This window comes from Ctenopharyngodon idella, chromosome 21 (assembly GCF_019924925.1).
Source record: "Ctenopharyngodon idella isolate HZGC_01 chromosome 21, HZGC01, whole genome shotgun sequence".
NCBI lineage: Eukaryota > Metazoa > Chordata > Actinopteri > Cypriniformes > Xenocyprididae > Ctenopharyngodon > Ctenopharyngodon idella.
In genome coordinates this window covers 22,732,294-22,754,790 of record NC_067240.1, presented here as the reverse complement: position 1 = coordinate 22,754,790, position 22,497 = coordinate 22,732,294, and the positions used below count along the sequence as shown (strand labels likewise).

The 22,497-nt window shown below is 35.1% G+C and overlaps 1 protein-coding gene across 9 annotated transcripts in view; it reads right to left on the bottom strand.

The window, feature by feature from the left end:
* Nucleotides 1-48: 48 nt before the first annotated feature.
* dbn1 (drebrin 1) overlaps nt 49-22,497 on the bottom strand; it is an 87,824-nt gene continuing 65,375 nt past the window's right edge. For 3 of the 9 annotated variants that reach the window (XM_051877384.1, XM_051877386.1, XM_051877391.1), the window contains exons 5-15: nt 20,635-20,781; nt 18,885-18,962; nt 17,590-17,741; nt 17,439-17,502; nt 17,027-17,080; nt 15,863-15,977; nt 13,405-13,509; nt 9,554-9,661; nt 5,161-5,615; nt 4,825-4,930; nt 49-2,725 (exon numbers count right to left, since the gene is read on the bottom strand). In XM_051877384.1, the coding sequence (XP_051733344.1) occupies nt 2,673-2,725; nt 4,825-4,930; nt 5,161-5,615; nt 9,554-9,661; nt 13,405-13,509; nt 15,863-15,977; nt 17,027-17,080; nt 17,439-17,502; nt 17,590-17,741; nt 18,885-18,962; nt 20,635-20,781 (1,437 nt within the window). In that variant the 3' untranslated portion in view covers nt 49-2,672. The remainder of the gene's footprint in view (nt 2,726-4,824; nt 4,931-5,160; nt 5,616-9,553; nt 9,662-13,404; nt 13,510-15,862; nt 15,978-17,026; nt 17,081-17,438; nt 17,503-17,589; nt 17,742-18,884; nt 18,963-20,634; nt 20,782-22,497) is intronic. The other 6 variants (XM_051877385.1, XM_051877392.1, XM_051877387.1 and 3 more) reach the window with 5 other exon arrangements.

Sequence of the window (22,497 nt, the reverse complement as noted above, 5' to 3'; positions counted from 1 at the left end):
TTTCTGTGTTCATTTGGTTGCAGACAGAACAACATGAAAGTACACAAGTTTTCTGAAGGATTTTAAAGTCTTTTATTAACATACATAAGCACATAGCATGTCACAAAAGATCTTGTGCTTGTTTCAAAAACAGCGTGTGAGAAGCGGACGGAAAAAGGAAGAGATAGAAAAAAAATAATTAAAAAAAGAGAACTTTCAGGAGTCGCTAAGCCTTGCTTCAGGGGCAAAGAAGAAATTACTGTAGTAGAACAGTACTAGTAATAGTAATAATAGTAGTGGTGGTAGTAGTAGTCTCCTAGTAGTTTGAGGGAGAAAGAGAATAATAATCACTACTAAGGAGGTTGGAGGGTGAACAGGATACACGGAAGTCATTTCAAAAGGGGCTAAGTTACTGTTAAAGATGCGGGTTACTTCCTATTAGGTTTCATACTGAGCAACCTCGTTTTCTCTCTCACCAAAGAAATGCAAGAAACCCAATCCAAACGTACCCCAACCCCCTGTTTTTCATGGGTGGTGAATCAATACATGTTAGTGATTTGTAGTACATCTTACATGAGCACAAAATTAGAGCTATTTACAGAACAATACTATTGGTTTAGTCTTATTGCTCGCTTTTCCACTCAAAGAACCCTTTGTAATGTAAAGCCAAGATGTTGTGATGTGGCTTTTTAACATGACTAAAAGCATGAGGAAGACAGTGGGTGGTGATAACTTGGCGGTTAAGGATGTGGGCTGGTGCAACAAAGATTACATTTTGAGTCAGTGTTGAGTTAGTGAGAACCTCTCACCATTCTGCCCTTGAGCAAGGTGATGTGTCCCTGCACTTGTGTAAAAGTTACAAAATCCAAATTTGATTTTAAGGTTTGTAATAATTTTAGGTTCATAAAAAAGTCATAAAAAATTCTAGACGTCGATAAGGGTAACATCACTCTGAAGGAAGTCCTGGGTTAAGCATTTTTAACTAGCAACAAAAAAAAAAAAAGCTTCACCAAAAAAAAGAAGAAAAAAGATTATTGGGGTCATTTAATATTATATTTCAATAAAGGAGGTTACCGGGGCTTGAAATGTATAATTACTAGGAATTTCCTTCCTTTGGAGCATAAAACTAAAAGGTTCAAAATCACGTCCATGATAAATTAAGGTCAAAACAATACTCTACGCAAGTACACAAACACAAATACTTCGGTTTCACACGTCTCTGCTTGCTGAAATGTGTTAGAAGAATGCAATTCATAACACCATGCTAAGCACTGCATTCTCAGCCACAAGGGGCGCTATAGCTAGCATTAGCATAAATCGTCCTCTGTAAGACAAAAACGACCATAGAACATTGATTACTGTCATAATGGAGTGACAGTTTGAATCTTGGTAAGCAAATTTATAGCTAGCTACTTGGATAATAGCAAATTGAAGGTATTTGGCTTCTTAAAGGGATAGTTGTAGCTGCATGTATGACTTTCTTACTTCTGTGAAACACAAAAGAGTATATTTTGAAGAATGTTGGTAACCAAACAGTTTTGGACAAAAAAAAAACACACAAAAAAAAAAACACTGAGACTTCTCAAAAGATCTTTTATGCTCCACAGAAGAAAGAATGACACACGGGCAAGTAAATGATGACAGAATTTAAATTTTTTCTGTAAACTATCCCTTTGAGTACTCGTGGTCTGTTAACACCACAGTAAGGCCGCATGCTAACATGTACACTGGGACTGTGTGCTAGCATTCAATGCTTGCGTACTTTTGTAGAGTATGTTTCAGGCCTGAGCCTCTCCAATAATATGGGACTCTCTTCTCCCTTTATCTTTAAACTAGATGTACACACATACAGTATATGTACACACACTACCGCATATGTTACTAAAACAATTCCCAAAGGAGTTCACTACAATTGTTATTGCCTAAGTTTCTCAACAAATCAAAGCTCTATTGCAGTTGTTCAAAAAAAAAAAAGTCAGTTTCAGCCATTGTTTATACACATTGTCTCATATGTAGTCAAAATATACATATGCCACCTGGCGCTAAAGTCCTAAAAGGCTGTTACACTGACACGTCATACTCAAAATAATTGGCACAACACAAAATTGTTTCATAATCACATATAAACCCCCCTCATTTTCCGTTTGCTAAATACGATTGACTCAACTGAAGCTAAAATCGAGTTCTGAAATGTCTTTGCTTTGATGAGGGTGAGGGTTCAACCGTCCCTGACCAACTGAGTCATCAAAGCAAAGACCCCTGTGGGCATAACACTCAAACACATGTGATTCAACTAAGCAACTAAGATTGTGGGGAACTTGATTGAACCGCTGAGCAGACCTAAGCTCAGCGTTGATTAAGGAATGATCTAATCTGCTACTACACACACCTGTTAGGCACAGGGATCGATACAACACAGGTGAGCGCTAGAGACGCACTGTGCTATACTCTGCATAGCAAAAAAAAAAAAAAAAGAGAAAGAGATAGAAATAAATAATAAACACACTCACACACACATACACGAACCGAGAGCACTCATACCCACTGGCATCTTTAACAATAACCCGAGTCCTTTTCTTCTGTGGCTAACATTGTTGTTGTTTTTTTCTCTAAAACATTTTGATGCAAGACTTCAGTAACTGTTGTAAAATCAGTTTTCGTCGAGGTGTCACCTCTGTTTCCCTCAGTCGCTCCTAATCATCATCTTCCATCACGGGGTCTGTATCCCAGCACGTAATGTCGATTTCTGCAGAAGACAAACACCTTATATTAGGATCTTTTCTGAGACAAGGGAGTGATGTAACAAAAAGGAAATTAATTTCTTTGTTTTTCTCTTTTGGAAAAACGGACCAAAAATATTAATGACCCCTCTTGTATTAAGGGGTGTAGACAAGCCAGGCCTTTGATAGTTGATAGAAACCATAAAACAACAACAACAAAAAAGTTTGTTAAAATAAAATTAACTGAAAAAAAAATAAAATAAAATTACACCATTATGGTGCATCTCACTTGTCACACTAATTTTGTCAGTGCCTCGCACCATTTTTTTTTTTGGATGCCATGTCAATGTAATTTTTTACATGCAGTGCAGACATTTTTTTGTTACTTAAAATCAATATTAACTGAAATAAAATAGAATTTGAAATACATTTATTTTGTGCTAAGTATACTACAAATACATTTACATATTTATGTGCTTAATAAAAATACTATGTAATTGTACTTTTGGTATACTAAACTGGTATACTTAAAGGATTAGTTCACTTTTAAATGAAAATTACCCCAAGCTTTACTCACCCTCAAGCCATCCTAGGTGTACAGTATATGACTTTCATCTTTCTGATGAGCACAATCGGAAAAATATACATGTCGGATGTCCTGATGCATCCGAACTTTATAATGGCAATGATCAAGGATCAATAAGTATGAGCTGAAGAAAGTGTCTCCATCCACATCCATCCATCATAAACATATTCCACACGGCACCGGGGGGTTAATAAAGGCCTTCTGAAGTGAAGCGATGTATTTGTGTAAAAAAAATCTCCATATTTAGTTATCAAGTAAAATATCTAGCTTCCGCCAGACCGCCTTCCGTATTCAAATTACGAAAAAAAAAAAAACGAAACTGGTGTCGTGTCAGTTACGCTTTTTCCGGAAGTTGAACAGGGAAGTCGTAGGATGTAGCGTAAGCTTTTTGAACTGCGAGAGTTTTACACTTTCTTCGGAAGTAGAATACGGAAGGCGGTCTGGCGGAAGCTAGATATTTTACTTCATAACTTATTAAATATGGATATTTGGATATTTTTTTACACAAATGCATTATTAACCCCCCGGAGCCGCGTGGAGTATGTTATTGTTGGATGGATGTGTTTGATTGCACTTTCTTCAGCTCATACTCGTTGATCCCGTTCACTGCCATTATAAAGCTTGGATACGTCAGGATGTTTATTAATATATCTCCGATTGTGTTCATCAGAAAGAAGAAAGTTATATACACCTAGGATGGCTTGAGGGTGTCTGCTAAATTGGAACAACTAATTTTGTATTTAATGCACTTTAATTGTGCGGAAGTAGTGCTGAGGTCCAACTAAAGATATACTGAAGTATATTTTGATAGTTCCACTTTAGCACAATCTTTCGTATACTTTAGGTACACTTTAAATATCTTGCATTTAAAAATAATACAATCCTTATTAATAGTGATATTAAAACACTTTTAGGCATAATATGCATAAATGTGCATTGTGCAATAAAGAAATACTATATAAAGTTTAATTATAATTTGATATCAGTATCAGAAATATACTTAGTATGAAATAAATGTATTTTAAATAGATTTTGGTAGTTTTTTTTTTACTAGGGATATAAAATGTATTTTATTTCAGTTAGTTTCTTATTTTCATTTACAGTAGTTTAATACTAAAATAACTAAAACAGAAACTGAAATAAAAACTAATAGACATCTTAAAAAATGAACAAATAAAACAAATAAAAATGTCAAAAACACTCAACATTACTAAAACTGTAACTAAAATTATAATGAAAACAGAAAATATAAAACAAAAAACAATAATAGTATCTCAGGGATACTAAAAAACACTGATACAAACATTTGTCCAATAAATCTCTCTAAAATGATAACTGGCCTCCCCATTAACTGTAAATACCATTTACCTTTGATTATCAATAGAATTTAAATGTGAACTAAAGGTCATTGGCTACTTAAAAATAAAATGAATGAGCCCTTCATTATGTCCCATCCCAACTTCCTGTTTCACACCAAAACAGGAACAAGAATTGCGTCTATTAAACCATTTCACGTGCTTCGATCTTTGGAGATCTCACCTGGTGGTTTGTTATAAAAAACTGGTGTTGGGTTGACTTTTGCAGTGCAGTCATCCGACTGGGCAAAATCCTCCTCCTGTGATTGGCTGAAGTAGCCTTCACTCGCCTGCATAAATGTAAACATATGATGTCTATATGTAAACATATAAAGCTCCATGCATGTGTAGTGTCCTGAATATAGCTAGTGCTTTGTTATGTGTCTTTGGCATAACAATAATGTCAAATATAGAAAGTACATGCTGCCACCTAGTGGCAAAATAAATAACATGCATAAGTAAATAAAACATGCAGCAGATCGAGGGGCAAGGCAGCATTGCATTGTCTGTTTTAACAGACCTGGGTTCCTTCTTTAAGCAGCGTGTCTCCATTGGTCAACAGTAGTTGTCCATCATCCAGGTCCTGGCTGTCGGAGCCGGAAGCGTGCTGCAGGGCCTGCTGGTAACTCAGCGTCATCTGGTGGGGTCCGGCCACGTCCACCAGGCTGGAGGGGTCGTCTTCTGTGCCGGTGCAGTAGGGGGCATCAGGCACCTCATCAAAGCTCATAAGCGGCTGCGGGAGAGCAGGGGAGGAGCTGGCGAGATGAGGCTCCGGGGTGTCCTCCATCAGGTCCATAATGTGAGAAGGGGCCTGGGAGGGAGCCGTAGCTGGCGCTGGGCTGCTGTCCCACAGGTCTAGCAGGCTGTCATCTGTGCTGGATAATGGAGCAGCGCTGCTGGGCTGGGGAGAATCACTCTGAGAGGTCTTGGTGAAGCCGGATTCCTGCACTGGAGTTTGCTTGGGAGTGTCAAAATCTTGAGGAGGAAATTTAGGAAACATTTTTGAACATATAGAACTATATTATGTTCATGTTCATGAAATTTATTTGGAAAGAAAGGCAATAACGTTTTCTATGAAACCTTTATATGCAATGCATGAAACCAGGGACCCGAGAACAATTTCAGAGGAAAAAAAAGTGTAAAACAATTTTTAACATTTACAGAATTAAATTTTTACTGTTGCGGTTTGCCTTCTAAAGAAAATTATTTTAAAATAATTTACAGATATTTATAAATATACATATAAATACAAATACATATTTTAACCACTTTTTTTGTATGTAAAAATAAAATATAAAAAATTATATTTGGTGTATATTTAGGGTTTCTTGGCATCAGAAAGTCATGTAATCTAATCTAAAAAAAAAACCTATTTCATGCGATAACATGAAGTAAAAAATATTTAATATGACTGAATCTGAATCAATATTGGGTTACGCCAATATTTTTTAAGGTCAAATCAGATACTCCAGTAACAACTGCTCATTTTCACCTTTTTACAATGTATAAAGGTTTTCATAACCCCACATAATATATAATTAGTTATGCAAATCTAATATACTATCGCCTATTTATGGTAATGGTACCTTAAAAAACAATAATGATATAAGACATTATTTAAAGGGTTAGTTCACCCAAAAATGAAAATTCTTCGTTTATCTTCGGAACACAAATTAAGATGTTTTTGATGAAGTCTGAGAGGTTTCTGTCCTTCCATAGAGATCCAACGCAACTACCACTCCAAGGTTTAGAAAGGTAGGAAAAACATCATTAAAGTACTCCATGTGACTCCAGTGGTTTATGGGAGGACAGAAACCTCTCAGACTTCATCAAAAACATCTTAATTTGTGTTCCAAAGATGAACGAAGGTCTTACGGATGTGGAACGACATGAGGGTGAGTAATAAATTGCAGAATTTTCATTTTTGGGTGAACTAACCCTTTAAGCTAATACATGACATTTAGTGTTGCTCATGTATTAATGCATTATATTCTTTGAGTGCTTTGTAATTCACTAAAAACAACTTTAGAATACTGCATAAATACATGCTTGTTATGAAAAGGAAGTAGATGAAGCCTTTGATGTAGAAAAACTCTTCATCTTTCTCTCATCTTAAGGAAGCATTCATGGCAAAATCAAAGATATTCATGGGTACGTTTTCTTCCTGTTCTGATTATGAGCAGTAAATTGAGCCCCAGTGAAGTGCTTTTCATACTTAGTTCAGTCAGGGTGGACACACAAGAGCTGAGAAAGTCAGTCAGCTGTGAAGGCAAACACAACCTGGACAAACAAATGAGCCCCAGGCTGCATCACAGGGGCTGGTTTGCATGCGATAGATGATTTTGTGGGAGCGATAACAGCCTCCCATCTGTGTAACTTATTAAGCTGATGAGATTCAATATATTCTACATCCCAAATAGTCCTTGCTAACTTATTAACTTATTTTGGTGGAATGGTGGAAGATTTTTTTTATTATTTAATATAACACTAATGCTTTAAATAAAATACAGTATACTGAAGGTCTGTTGGTCATTTTCATTCTGTCTCCAAAAGGCTCAAATTCTGTGGTGTGCCAAAGCATAATATAACCATATATAAAATACCCCAAAAGGATAAAAAAAAACAAAAAAACAAAGAGTATTATAGTATTATAATAATAACATAGCAATAATAATAATTACTATTATTATTAAAAATGTATATTTATAAAATATATGTATTGTATATTTATATATTTATAAAATGTATAATTTATGATCCTAAGCATATATTAAGGAAAATAATGACTTATAATTCTCTATTATAGAATTATTATTATTATTTACATTTATAATTAATGACCCTGAGAGTATATTAAGTATTAAAATAATATGACTTACAATATTATATAGAGAGTAATAACAATAACAACAATTAATACTTTATAATATTTTAATAATAGTTATTATTATTACAGCTTTATAATATACTTTTTACATTATTATTTTGCCTTTTTTGACACTTTTATTGAGAGATAACTGTTAATGATGAGGTAAGAGAGGGAAATAAGGTTAGGAAATGTCCCAAGTCAATTTCAAACTCATGTTTCCTTATAAGCATGAGGTGTTCTATAAGCATGAGGTGTTCAACCTCCATAAAGTTGGCACCCCATAAAACGAAATAATCCCCAAAACTATGACATTCCTTTGTGCTACGTTTGTGCTGATTTATGCCACAAAAACGAATGTTTGTGAATGTTTGTCATTTTTGTTTGTTGTGTGATGTCACTCTCCACCGCATTTAGTCTAAATTGCACAAAATCGGCATTGTCCATTTGTGTCGGTTTGAGCCGTTAAAATGAACGTTGTAATTTTTTGCCCCCTTATAAATAACAAATATAATTAGTAAATTAATATATAGGCTACTAACAAAACTAATTTTATCCGTTAAATCAGGTTCTTTAATGCAAGTCACTTTGTACAGTGTATCATTGTTTTTTATTTTTATTATTTTATTCAAAGAAAATAGTAGCCTTAGCCTAACTTTACCACAGGAACAATGATTAAAGTGTACTGCGTTATGCATATTGCAGATGATGACTGTTTTGCATAGTGTGTTAAAATGTCATACACAAGCTCATGTGATTTTTCAAGAGGGGCAATTTAAACATCTATTAGCTGTTAATATTTAGAAAACCTACCATGCAATTATATTTGCATGATATTTATATTATATTATAGTTTTTTCAATGTTTATTGAATATCTGTCCCAGTACAGTATAAGTACAGCTAGTCAGGTTACAGTAGTAGGCTACAGGTCACATATATCTGTGACAGGCTGTGACAATATCTGGCACAAAACACAAAATTCATGTAAAAAAAAAAACAGCATAAACCAGCACAGCACAAGAACAAACGACTGAGACACAAATTTGGACGAAATGGATGAAGGCCAGCTTGCTTAATATCACTGTTCATTGCAACCGCATAAACTGGCAAAAACTGAGCAGAAAATAAAGCATTAAAATAAAGTTATGGAGTTTCATAACTGTTTCTATTTTTTTTTCGTTAAATATTTAAGAAAAATTTATTTTAATTACAGCCAGGGTTTCTTTAAACGGCACAAATCAAGCATAAATGAACAGCACCGTTTTGGAATGATTTAGACAATATGAGGTATGAGGAGAGTGTGGTTTTTCGTTAAGAAGGGTAGTTACAGGGTTTCTTTTAACAGCACAAATCGAGCACAAAAGAACAGCACCGATAACCATTTAGACCAAAAGAGATGAGGAGTTCAGTAACTGTAACTAAATGTTTTTTTTTTTTGCTAAATAGTTGTCATAGTAGTTGTTTAGTTACACCCAGATTTTCTTTGAACGGCACAAATCGAGCACAAACGAATGGCACCATTTTGGAACAATTTAGACGACATGGGGTGAAGAGTGACATAACTGTTCCTAAAAAAGTTTTACCGTTATATTTAAGAAGGGGTCATAGTTACACAAACCGGCACAAAAGAACAATACCGGTTTTGTGCGTTTTAGATGAAATGGGGTGGAGAGTGATGTCACAGCTCCCGAATTATATTTGTTATATCTACGGAAGGAAAATGGTTACAGTTTCCACGGCATAAACCAGCACAAACGAATGGCACTGGTTTGAACAACATGGGGTGGAGAGTGACATCACAAAACTAAAAAATAATGTTTAATATCTCAAACACCAAACCAGCAATAAATTAGCACAAATCTGCACAAACGTAGCACAAACGAATGGCATAGTTTTGGGGATTATTTCGTTTTATAGGGTGCCAACTTCACAGAGGTAATGGGTCATTATGTTCTGGCTCTCTGATGCAATATAATAATAATACATTGATGAAGATAAGACACTAAATTAATATCAAAAAAAGTTCCCTTGTTTTTAAGTCCTTACCAAACTCCTTTCGAAAGAAGTCATCTTTGTCCTCCTGAATGGCAATTTTAGGGATGGGAGTGCATCCAGTGGTCATGCTGCGCTCGAGGATTCCTTCAGCAGAGTCATCTGAGAAATCAAAGAGAAGGTAAACGTTTGATGTGGGCTCAAACTAATCTCAAGCAACACATGCCAGCCAAAATATCAATCACAACACAGATCACAAAATTTACAAATAGTCTGAAAGGATTGCTAACAATGCCACACGATAGCAAGCAGTGTTTTGTCTGTCAAAAAGTGCATTGTCCCCAGTGTTCTGATCAGTGATTGTGACATTGAAACACAGACATGCCAATGTGACCATGAAGACACAACACAGTGTGCAGCATAGAAAATGAGTTCACAAATTTACAAATGCATGCACTCAAGAAAGTTTTATTAAAAAAATGTCTTTTACACTCAAAACAGCACAGAAGCATGTACGATCATATGCATCTACCATGTGTCAAGGCTTTATGAAATGATACGCATACATAAACACTAAAGGTTGACCTCTCGATCTCATGACAAGCTAAAGCAAGCTGACAGGTTAAAAATATTCAATGAATTGAGTTTAAAGTGACAGGTGGTCAATATAAGACAAGATTTTAAAATAATGCAGACAAGATCTAGAATCTATTTGTCTTGCAATTTGTAGAAAATATCTAAATAATGACACACCAAACCACTGTAAACAATCACAAATGAGTTCTCTTTAATATCTCAATTCTTATTGTATTCCAACAATTGTCTAATTTTATTTCTGTTTTATAAATTCGAGACAAAGTTACTGAAAAACTTAAAAACAGCATGAAAAATCAAGCCTCCTGAGCTCCGAAAGAGCAACCTCTGAACTATGAACCCAGCCAACAAAAATATGTTCTAAAAACATTTTTCTCGATTATACAAAGGTTAAGGGAGCATTCTATTTTATCATTTTGCAAACATTATGAGAATGCTACTTTTGAGTGTTCTTTGAAGTAGTAGCATTTAAAAAATGTTAGATGAGCATCAAAATAAATAGTTTCTGAAAATAAATCTTCCATGAACAATATATGAACAATGTTTTTGTGCTAACGTATTGAGCATATTATTAAAGACCAGATAACTTTGAGTGAACATTCTATTAACGTTACTGGAAGAATGTTAGTTCATAACTTTGAGAGAACCTTGTCAGAACGTTAGCCACAGTTCTGAGAACATTCCCTGTTAGCTGGGAAATTTTTCGTATAGAAGTTACCAATTTGAAATGCAACAAAAACACTGAGATGCACATTTTGGAGATTTATATGATGAAGCTTAGTGAAGACCTCACACGACATATGACAAACACAACTCCATCATAAAACCACAATGACCATCATAAAAACTGGTTGCACAGGCCAAGTGACACAATTCAAATTCACTCATTTCTGAAAGTGAAATCAACAGTATCACTCTATATAAACTCTAGATGTTGGGTCTTAGTACAGACCCAGTGTTTAGTCCTCATAAGCGCTATTTGTCCCCGTGTTGCTGTATAATTTTATAGTTGAACACACCAGGGTCGGCACAAGGTCGGCTCCACAATGGTCACGCACGATACCACAGTCACACAAGGTCCACGGAACACAAGCCCAAGGGCTCGGAGACCACAATCACATGCGGTGCAACGTGGTGTACACTCACAGGTCAACAGGACGAAAGGAAGCACAAGCAGGGCCACCGGTTATCCGTCAGAAAGAGCATGGGAGGAGAGGAAGGGGGACATGAGGGGAGTAATATTGGTGAGATTTAACCAGATCTCCCTAACCAAAAGAATCAGTTTGTCTCAGTCCTCCAAACGTCCATGGCATAGCTTCAAAATAACACACTAAACGTTTCCTGTGCAAAATACAAAGTCAACGGACAACAAGTATAGAACACATATACTGACTATGGACCCAGAGAAGATGGCAATATGGATCAAATAGTCGTCTTGAGAAAGAAATGGATCGTGACACAGAAGGCTGTAGTGTAGTTAGCTAGTACAGCAGGTTACTTGAGATGGGACATACAGAAGAGGAGATGGTTACTTGAGATTGGACAAACTTGTTTTCTTAAACATTTCTGTCCATTACGTTTTATATATTCTTTTTATTTTCTCTGTAAAATGGTTATGTTTAGGTTTGGTGGTTGGGTTAAGGGATCTAAAAAATGGTAAAAGGGCAATAATACAAATATCTTTACGGAGTGTCTATTTACACTAAGTGCAAATAGCATCCTTTGTTGGTAAATGCTATTTACATTAGCTCCGCCCGCCAATGTCTGGCTGGGCCACTCAAGTTTTAAAAAAGACTTGTGGAAGTCAAAGTCTTCAGTGACGCAGCAGTAGCAAGTAAGGCCCACAGACCTGGCTTTTAACGCGATCGACACGGGTTCAAATCCGCCTTTTGCCGAGCTCGCATTTATTTTCAATGAAAATGAAAATAATGTTCTAAAAGTGGAAATAAACTGCGAACAAGTGTTTAATAATATTAAAAGTGTTTATTGGGTAGGGATAGGGGAAGGTGAGGGTTTTTATTCTCCCAATAAGGCAGCATCCATTTAATAATTTAAATAAATATAATCATTTACACTGTTAATGTACAAAAATTCTGAGGTGCAAATAGTATCTGCCAATAAAGTATAGATAGCATCTAATTACTATTTACTCAAATAGCCGCTGCCATATCTTTATGATATAAAATATTCAGTTTTTTAGCTGTAAATACGTAATAATGTTTATGTTTAAATGTTGTCAATACGTCATTATTGTACGTTTCAGCATCTATCCAATGGTACAAAAACGTATTTTTGTAGCTGTAAGTGCTATGTATTAATACCTACGTAATACATATCAATATTGTAATACAATCATCAACCTATGGATAAAATCAAGTCCTACATTTTTTTTCCCGATAATCTGTTATATTTGGATGCATGTCATAATACATAAATATTAGATATCTATTAAATATAAATATAAGAAATATAAATATTAAATATAAGATGTCACTACTTGCGTTACATAATGACTTGACCCTAAAATGGCCCTAAAATGTCATGTGCCTAAAAATGTCCATATTTTCCTTACACCTTTTTCTGTATGTTTCTGCATGTTAGTTACACTACATTAGTTACACTACATACGCTATAATTTTATTGGTCGCACAACATGGCGGACATAAGTTTTCAAATATTTAAAACCATTAAAGCACTTTTGTTAAAATATTTTTTCATTAAATTAAATAATAATAATTATAATTATAATGTGCAATATTTTAAATCTTAGAGCAATATGTTAGCTTTGTGTGAAGTATAGCCTGAAATTAAAGTTCGGTATCAGCTTTTGAAATATAGCACATTATATTTGATGCTATTATGTCTGGCTTCAGAAGACTAGGAATACAGCAAATTAATATAGTCATATAGACTATTTTTTATGGTAACCCCATGGTACTTTTTGTCCTTTTTTGAAGGAACATATCCACTTTCATTGTATGGAAAAGAGCTGCTTGGACATTCTGCAAAATATCTCCATTCGTGTTTCACAGAAGAAATTAAGTCATAAGGGTTTGGAACATCACGAGGGTGAGCAAATAGTGAAAGACGTTTAATTTTAGGGCAAACTATCTCTTAATACTAGCACATACTGACACTGGAAGACCTGGCGCATCCCGGTGCAGTGCAGCTATAGTGAATGCTCTCAGTGTTGCTGAGGAAGCCAAAGGAAAAACGGTAATTCAGTGAGAGGGCTGGCTACAGGCTAGGCTGGTGAGTTGGTGATCCTACGCTGATGCAGTGGCCCTCAGCAATATCTGTCCAGTACCTACCAGGTGGGCCTGGCTGCCGCCGCGTATGGGGCGGAGTGCGAGAAGGGGGTGGGCTGCAATCGGATGGACTGTGCTGCTGCCTCAAGAATGGACTGTCCAAGCGGCCTGGTAAACGGGAGACGGGACCATCGTGTGGGACACATGGACACCCACACACACACATAGAGTGATGTACACAGATGTGACAGACAAAGACCAAACCGGATAGACAGGAAGAAATAAATCCAGGGATAGAGAGGGGAGGAAATTTGTGTAAAAGAGAAAGATCAGAGACAGAGAAACATGAGTTCAAAACAGAAGTGATGACAGATGTGCAGCAGTTGGGTGGAGGTTAAATAAGATCCAGGATCGTCAGAAGGAGAAATGGAATGGATGGATGGTTAAAAAGGACATGTCAACAACCAAAAGGAAGGTGTGAGCAGAAGAAAAACAAAAGGAAATTACCAAGAAATAGAGAGAAAAAGTAAGGTAGAAGGGGAGAGGTAAGAAAACAGCTGTTAGTGTGATGGTCTCACACCCTTCAACAACAGATGGCAGTGAGGAGTTTGACATTCACTCCAACACTGAAAAGTCTATGATCTTAAATAATTAATGAAATGACACAATCACCCAGAAATAATATTGCATTGTTCAGCAGGATCATACAGTCTGCTGGAAAATGATACTAATAAAACATTTTGACAGTAAAGCAATCTTTGCTTTAACATCCCTGTTGAAAAAAAAAGCATTGCTTAAACTTGCCTAAAGTGGGTTGCTAGTTTAAGATGGTTTATCTCAAATAGCATTTCATAGACCAATTCTGACTTGTTTTCAGTAGCTCATTTTTTTCAGCAGGGATTGAAATCACTGATTTACTCAACCTCCAGAAGAAGGCACATTTGAAGCTATTGTGATACAGTTGAAAATAAGTTGTAATATGAAACAAAACAGCTATTTGGACCAAAAAAGTATTTTCTCAACCAGTCACTTGAGTCAAAAAAAATAACAAACTTTATGACTTAGCAGTTTGCTTATCAATCAGCAAACTTTATGACTTAGCAAAGCACAATCAACCAATTCATTCCAAATGAGTTTGCATGGTGTTAGCATGTTGCTAACTTAAATTATGCAATACTCTATTAGACATAAAAATACATAGAACACAGAAATATATATATATATATATATATATATATATATATTTTTTTTTTAATTAGATTAGACTATTTGTATTGATCAAAATGACCAGCATGAGGAAGTTTAAGCTGGTTTTAGCACATATATGTTGCCACTTCCTTTGATATTTTGTTCTATAATTCAAAGACATTGTCACTGACCAGTGTTGGGGAGAGTTACTTTTACAAGTAATGCATTACAATATTGCGTTACTCCCTAAAAAAGTAACTAATTGCGTTACTTAGTTACTTTTTATGCAAAGTAATGTGCTACATTACCTTTGCATTACTTTTTCTCATCTGAGCTGGGCTTGCTTGCTTGTTTTTTAATAACAAAAAAGTTTTTCTATTTTTGGCAAATGTAAAGGCCCTTTTACACCATGAGTGAAATGAATAAGCCTCAGGCTGAAGGAAATGCAAATTCACGCCTGTACAGTAGAGGGCGCAGCTTAGACAAGAAATTTCAGCACTGTTCAACAATCAAAACAAAAAATGAAACACACATGTGATGTTTAACTAAAGTCATTTTTGCTAATTAGTATGGTTGAACTGGATCATTGAAGGTCAGCAGCAAAGACACTAGTTAATAATGTGAGATTAAATACATAAGGAATATTTGTGTTTTTACATATTTAAGTAGTGCAGGCTTGCGTGATATTCTGAGTTTGCATTTAACTGTTTTTATTCATTTTGAGGAATACTCAATCTGTTTTTTGTGCAAGTGAGATGAGTAAATGCATGTTCACATTTAGTCTAGAACTACAATAACCATCATGTTCACACAGCGCACACAACACCTCTGCACTTACGATTTCTCTCAACATGGGAACAAGAGAGCTGTCAGTCAATAAAAAGTAACTCAGACATTTTCTTGTAAATTTAAAAGTAATGCGTTACTTTACTAGTCACCTGGAAAAAGTAATCTTATTACTTAACTCGCGTTAATTGTAATGCGTTACTCCAACACTGATTGTGAGAACTGTGGCTTACAATAACTTTGGGGCCACCATATATGAAGTTTAGATCCTATTTTCTTTAACCTCTGTTTGCTATATAAATATATCAATATCTATCTACATAATTTAACTATATAAATAATCTGTCTATGACCCTCACAAATCTGTCTTGGTGATTCAGAGCAGAGATTTCAGACAGATGGTCTCTCCTGAGCTGTGTTGTTCAATTCACATTATATGACAGATTGAGAGACAAGTGAAGAGCAAGTAGCAAGACAAACAGAGGCTTAGTGGCATCAACGCCCTCCTCATCCTCCTCCGCTTCTCCACCCTTTACTATTATCTTACCGGTCCTGTGCGTGGTGACTGGTGAGATGTCCACACTGTTGGCTATGGCACGCTCTCTCTGCTTGAAGAATTCCCGTGGGTTATCGGGCCTCTGGGCAATGATGGCTGCTGCCTCCTGTAAACATATTTAATATTTATTACATAATGCTAACAGTCAAATGATTATAATGTCATTTACACCTGTGATCAAAGCTGAATTTTCAGCATCATTACCCCAGTCTTCAGTGTTACGTGATCCTTCAGGAATCATTCTAATAAGCTGATTTTCTGCTCAAGAAACTTTTATTTTTATTTTATTTTTTAATTTTATTAATGTTGAAAACAGTTTTAAACAATAATTTGGGGTAAGTTTAAAGAATAATTAATTATTCATTATTCAGCAAGAATAAAAGAATAAAAGTTATATTAATTATTCAGCAAGGATGCATTAAATTGATCAGAAGTGACAGTAAAGACATTATAAAATTACAAAAGATTTCTATTAAAAAAAAATTCTGTTCTTTTTATCTTTTTCTTCATCAAAGAATTATGAAAAAAGTGTATCACTTTATCCACAAAAATATTAGGCAGCAAAAACAGTTTTCAACATTGATAATAAGGTGCATTTTTAATAACTGAGCACCGTATCAGCATATTAGAATGATTTCTGAAGGATCATGTGACACTGAAGACTGGAGTAATGATGCTAAAAATTCAGCTTTGTATAAATCTATTCAAATTAAAAACAGTTTTTAAAGTGTGAAAAAAAAATTCACAATATTACTGTCTTTACTGTATTTTGATAAAATAAATTCAGACTTGGGGAGCATAAGAGACTTCTTTCAAAAACATTAAAAATCTTAATTTTTCCGAACTTTTGACCAGTAGTGTATTAATGTCATAACTACATGCTGTGCAGGTAAGAATGTTTTGCTTTAGGATTTTTTGTCCCCTTCTCATCATGAAGATTCTATCGACTGCACATGCACAGAAACACACTGTCTTTAAATAGCCCGAGGAATCCCACTGACCCACATGTAATTCCCAGCAGAATATCTGTCATCATAACACAAATCTGCTCCACATTTGAGCTTGTTAGGGTCAGAGTCTGTTCTCCTTTTAAAAACACTTATCTGAGAAATGAAGCAATGCTAGTGTGGCCCTAACAGCTTCATTTCAACCCACCTCAACCTCTGATTCCTTTTTCTCCAGGGTAGGATCGTCATAGCTGGGCTCTGTCTGTAAAGACAATCAATGCATGTTTATTTCCAGTAGGGGGCAGCAAAAAAATTTTTAATAACAGTTAAATGTGGGTTACTCCACATGCCGCTGTTTGTAACTTATTTACTTTACAAATGACTAGTGCAATAAATCTGAACTGATTTTGTGTAAATACTTCTGGAGCCTGTGTACTTCCCATGGCCATTCAGGAGTCACATTTATCCACTTATTACAGGCGCAATATTACTGAAGAAACATGGGTCATAGGTCATAGTTACCACCACCTATAGATTATCATACATTCTTTGCATTTTTCAAGCCAGAAAACATCTTTTAAGACACAAAACCTGGTTTACTGTATGCAAAGCACACGCACTCTTACAATCAAGGGTTGATTCCTTGACCTCTCTTTGGCCTCTTCCTCCTCCAGCATCTTCTTCCTGTGACCGCGCATGTAAACACAGATAGCATCATAATAATGTATGACAGAGGGTCATCGGTATTGGCCACTGTGGCATCATTCCTACCTGTGTTCCTCGATCTGCCGCTCCCTCTCGCGGTACCGCTTCTCTCGTTCCTCTTGCTCTTTTCTCTCCAGCTCCATCCTCTCTTCTTCAAAGCGCTGCCGTTCCTCCGCAGCCTTCCTTCTCTCTTCCTCCTTTCTCAACTCCTCTTCCCGCTTTAAACAGGAAGGATATCAGTAAAATATCAGTGAAATGTATTTACATAGGATTAGAACAATAACATTTATACTTCATTTACTATTTTTCTTTATGTCATTTCTATTTTCATGTATAATTTTCATGTTTAAACACTGTAGAACACAAAACTACAGTGAATCAATGTATGTAAAGGATACAGGCCTCCATTTTTTTCCATTGCAATTAGCAGCGTTTCTTAAACTAGAAGAATTTTAGCATTTTTCCAAACCAGAAAATTTGTCATTTCCAACACACCTTTAACTATATATTTAGTTATCTGTGGTGAAAACAACATTTTAAACATTTATGTAAAAAATGTCAGACTCCTTTGTCTTAACAGCTAGCATTTTATATATCATAAATGGACAAAATTAAATAATAATTTGATACTGAAAAATAAAATTAGTATTAATAATAATTATTAAAATATTAATTACTTTTAAGAATAATGTATATTTTAAATATGTATTATGTATTTTTAAATATGTATTAGTAATAGTAATAATAATAATTTAAAATTGCACAATTATAGTATGGTTGGAAAATTATGAGCAACAAAAATGGAAACAAGTACACTATTTTTTATATACAAATATAAAACATTATCAGGGCAAAACTAAGTGGCTGTTGTCAGCTTCAGCCAATAATAATTAATATTGATTTTTTTTTTTTTTTTTTTCAAATATTACCTCTATTTCACTCTGTTTAGATGATCACAGTTTTAAAATAAAATATTTTGTATAATACATTTTCATAATTTAGGATTTAAATCTCAACACAAAAAATAAAAATAAAAATATAAAAAAAAATAAAAAAGCAACAAAAAAAATTAAGGCACAGTAAAAAAAGTCCAAGGTCCTCATAAAAATAAAAGTTATAATAAAAATCAACCCTTGGTTCATAAAAGTGACCAAGACACACCTAGTTATTCTAAGCTGCTAGTGACTGAACGGCATCAAACAATCTGATAGGATCACTTCCTCGTTAATGCTAAAACAAAGAGAGCGGTCAGCTGAACCGTCACATTGTGCTTGCATTGGTTACAGTGGTTCACACTGCTATCCTCAGAGTCTCAAATCAAGCATTGTAGCAGCAGAAACCCAAAGGAATCAAATTTCTACCTTGGCTTGTTCCCAGAACTCCTCTCGATTGATTTTCTTCATCTCGATCTCTGCATTTGTTTTCTGGTAGGTGGTGCCCTGCGGTCAGGAGGAAAGGGGAAGTGTGAGTACTGGCCGTTTTAATTGGACAGCCAGCTAAGGACAAAGATGTTGATCCAAGAAAGGCACTATGAGGACAGTTTATTTCTTCTTCAAACATAATGTTAGCTAGAGAGCACACACATATGTTGGGTTTTCATGTTTTACAGGGACATTCCACAAACTATATATTCTATCCCCTAACCCTAACCCTAAACACAGCCATCACTGAAAACATTTTGCATTTTTTACATTTTCTAAATCATTTAGTATGATTTATAAGCTGTTTTCCTCATGGGGACCATAAAAATGTCCCCACAATTTAAAAAAAAATCTGGTACTCTCCTTGTGGAGACATTTCACTGTTTGAAAGATGTAAAAACTGGCTTTGTGATTAGATTATACCAACATCACTTGGTCCTTGAATTTGATTGGTTGAAAGACTAAAGTATGATACAGATACACTAAAACCAAATTTTAGGGGATACAATAAAGTACAAATTTGTAATTATTAAGATTTTTTTGTTTTTGAAAGAAGTCTCTTGCAAGGCTGCATTTATTTGATCAAAAATACAGTAAAACAGTAATATTGTGAAATATTATTACAATTTAAAATAACTTTTTTTTTTAAATATATTTTAAATGTAATTTATTCCTGTGATGCAAAGCTGAATATTCAGCATCATTACCCCAGTCTTCAGTGTCACATGATTCTTTAGAAATCATTCTAATATGCTGATATGGTGCTTAATTACCACCATATCAAGGGTGAAAACAGTTTATGCTGCTTAATATTTTTGTGTAAACCATGATAATTCTTTTTCAGGATTCTTTGATGAATAGAAAGTTCAATGAACAGCATTTATTTGAAATATAAATTTTTTATAACATTATAAATGTCTTTAATGTTACTTTTGATCAATTTAATGCATCCCTGCTGAATAAATGTATTGACTTTTTTTTTCTTTTCTTTTTTTAAATTTTACTTACCCCAAACTTTTGAATGGTAGTGTATCACAGTTTCCACAAAAATATTAAACAGCACAACTGTTTTCAACATTGGTAATAATAAGAAATGTTTCCTCAGCAGCAAATCAGCATATAAGAATGGTATCTGAAGGATCATGTGACACTGAAGACTGGAGTAATGATGCTGAAAATTCAGCTTGGCGTCACAGGAGTAAATTACATTTTAAAATATATTTAAATCAGTTATTTTAAACAGTAATAATATTTTACAATATTACTGTTTTTACTGTATTTTAGATCAAATAAAAGCAACCTTGGTGACCAGAAGAGACTGCTTTCAAAAACATTAAAAAAATTGTAATTATTTCAAACTTTCGACAGGTAGTGTATATTTGGCAGAGACGTCATTCAGATAAGTGAGAAAAACAGCAGGAAGGATCTAGGTTATTTTAAAGTGTGTGAATCAACTCTCTGTTTCACATGCACATAAGCAATCATTGTTTCAGTTCCTCTGTATCAACAATGTGGCTCTAAGAGCACTTTCCTCTAAAAACAGCAACAAGGCTGTACCCTTGTGTCAGGCATCACACTATTAGAGAGCCATTCACAGACAACTTGATTTGACCCCTTTCCAGTGTGCACGCAAACACACCCTCAGCCCCCCCTCATCCCTTAAGCAGCCCTTCTGTCACCAATCACGCACAACGTTCTCTGCGTTCTCCTCGTCTCTCATTCGCAGGCGGTTCAGCACTGGGCTGGCCACTGGAGCCGTCCCATTGGTCAGCCTCTGTCCGATGGCTGAGGGGTCGATGTCGTCTATGGTGCTAGCGTTCACAATGACGTCAACACCCTGGAGAGAGAAAAAGAGCATCAGTAGTACTGCTGCACACACGCACGTCACCTGGCAACCAGCATCAACCGCGCATTTAAATGACGAGCACTCTTTTAAGTCGCTGTGGCACACAGCCCAATTGTCACAAGAGTGTCAGACAAAAGAGAAAAGTCACAAAAGCATCAGGCTGCACCAAAAGACAGCACTGACAAACTCTACTTGACAGGTTTCCTAAAGAGGGGTTTGGAGATGGTAAGTCTGAATAATTTCCATAAAAAATGGTCATAATTGCCCATTTAAGAGAATTTATATAAAAAAATAATGATAATAAAAAAAATGTTCATGTGGGATTTTCTATTCAAATACACAAATATATTGAAAATAAGGCAAAAACATATCAAGCTACAATTTTTCTAGCTAATTCCATAATTTCAATTGGTGCAACTGCAACAAAATTTACACCACTGTTCAAAAGTTTGGGGTTCGTAAGATTTGTAATGTTTTTGAAAGAAGTCTCACCAAGGCTGTATCTATTTGATCAAAAATACGCTAAAAGCAATAATATTGTGAAATATTATTACAATTTAAAATAATGGGTTTTTTTATTTGAAAAAAATTAAAAATGTAATTTATTTCAGCAGCCACGACTTAGCAATTGATGCTTCAGAAATCATTTTTATATGCTGATTTGCTGCTCAAGATACATTTATTATTATAATCAATGTTGAAAACAGTTGTGCTGTTCCTAATACTGTTGTTAAATTTTTCAGGATTCTTAAATAGAAAGTTCACAAGAACAGTAATTATTTGAAATGTATTTACTGTAACTTTTAATCTTACTGACCCCAAACTTTTGAGAGTGGTGTACATTATTATTATATCATCAATCACATTATTAATGAAAGAATTAGTCCAAAGTGAGTAACTACAGTGAATAACATATGAAAGGGTAACTATGAATGAGTATGAATCATTCATTCACATGCTATTAGGCTTTTCCTGCAAGATAAAACAACTCTTCAATGTGCTTATAAGCATTTGTGCGAGCATCACAGAATATTGAGCTTTTCCTCTAACTAAGCTTTTGTAAGAATATCAAACAGCCGACTATATCTAGTTCATGTGTATTTCTCTGACATAGCTACATAAATGCTGCCATCTGTGTTCAGCTCAAAGAGAGCAGCCGGTGAGTTGACTGGCACTTTAGATCAATTCATTCCTGATAGCACCGTCTCTCTTTCAACCGAAAAGCACAATCTCTGCGGTGGCCTTGGTCGTCTCGCTGTTTTATCGTGGAGTTTCTCTACCTCAATTCCTCTATTCTCTCTCTCTCTCCCTTTCGCCCACGCACCCACGTTGAAGAGATTGAGAGGTTTAAAAAGCAGAGCGGCCCCCCATTCAGATGCCTCACACCGACAGACACCTCCAACACAATAGCCCTGAAGAGGAGTGAGTTAGTCATCTAGAAACATCTTCTGCTGCACATTACCAGTTGTTAGGTACATACACACAGAAGCACATACACATCCAACAAACCCACCAAGACTCTGTGGCCCACCCACATAACTTGTGATTTACTCTTATCTGCTGGAGCACAGTACTGAATTACAGCAGAGCTAAAGAGGCATGCTGTTAAACAAAGCCATACAGAAAGCCTAAACAACAACAGAGGGGATGGTGGTATTGAAAAGCACTAAAAAACATGTTAATAAAAAATTCATGCATAATGAGTCA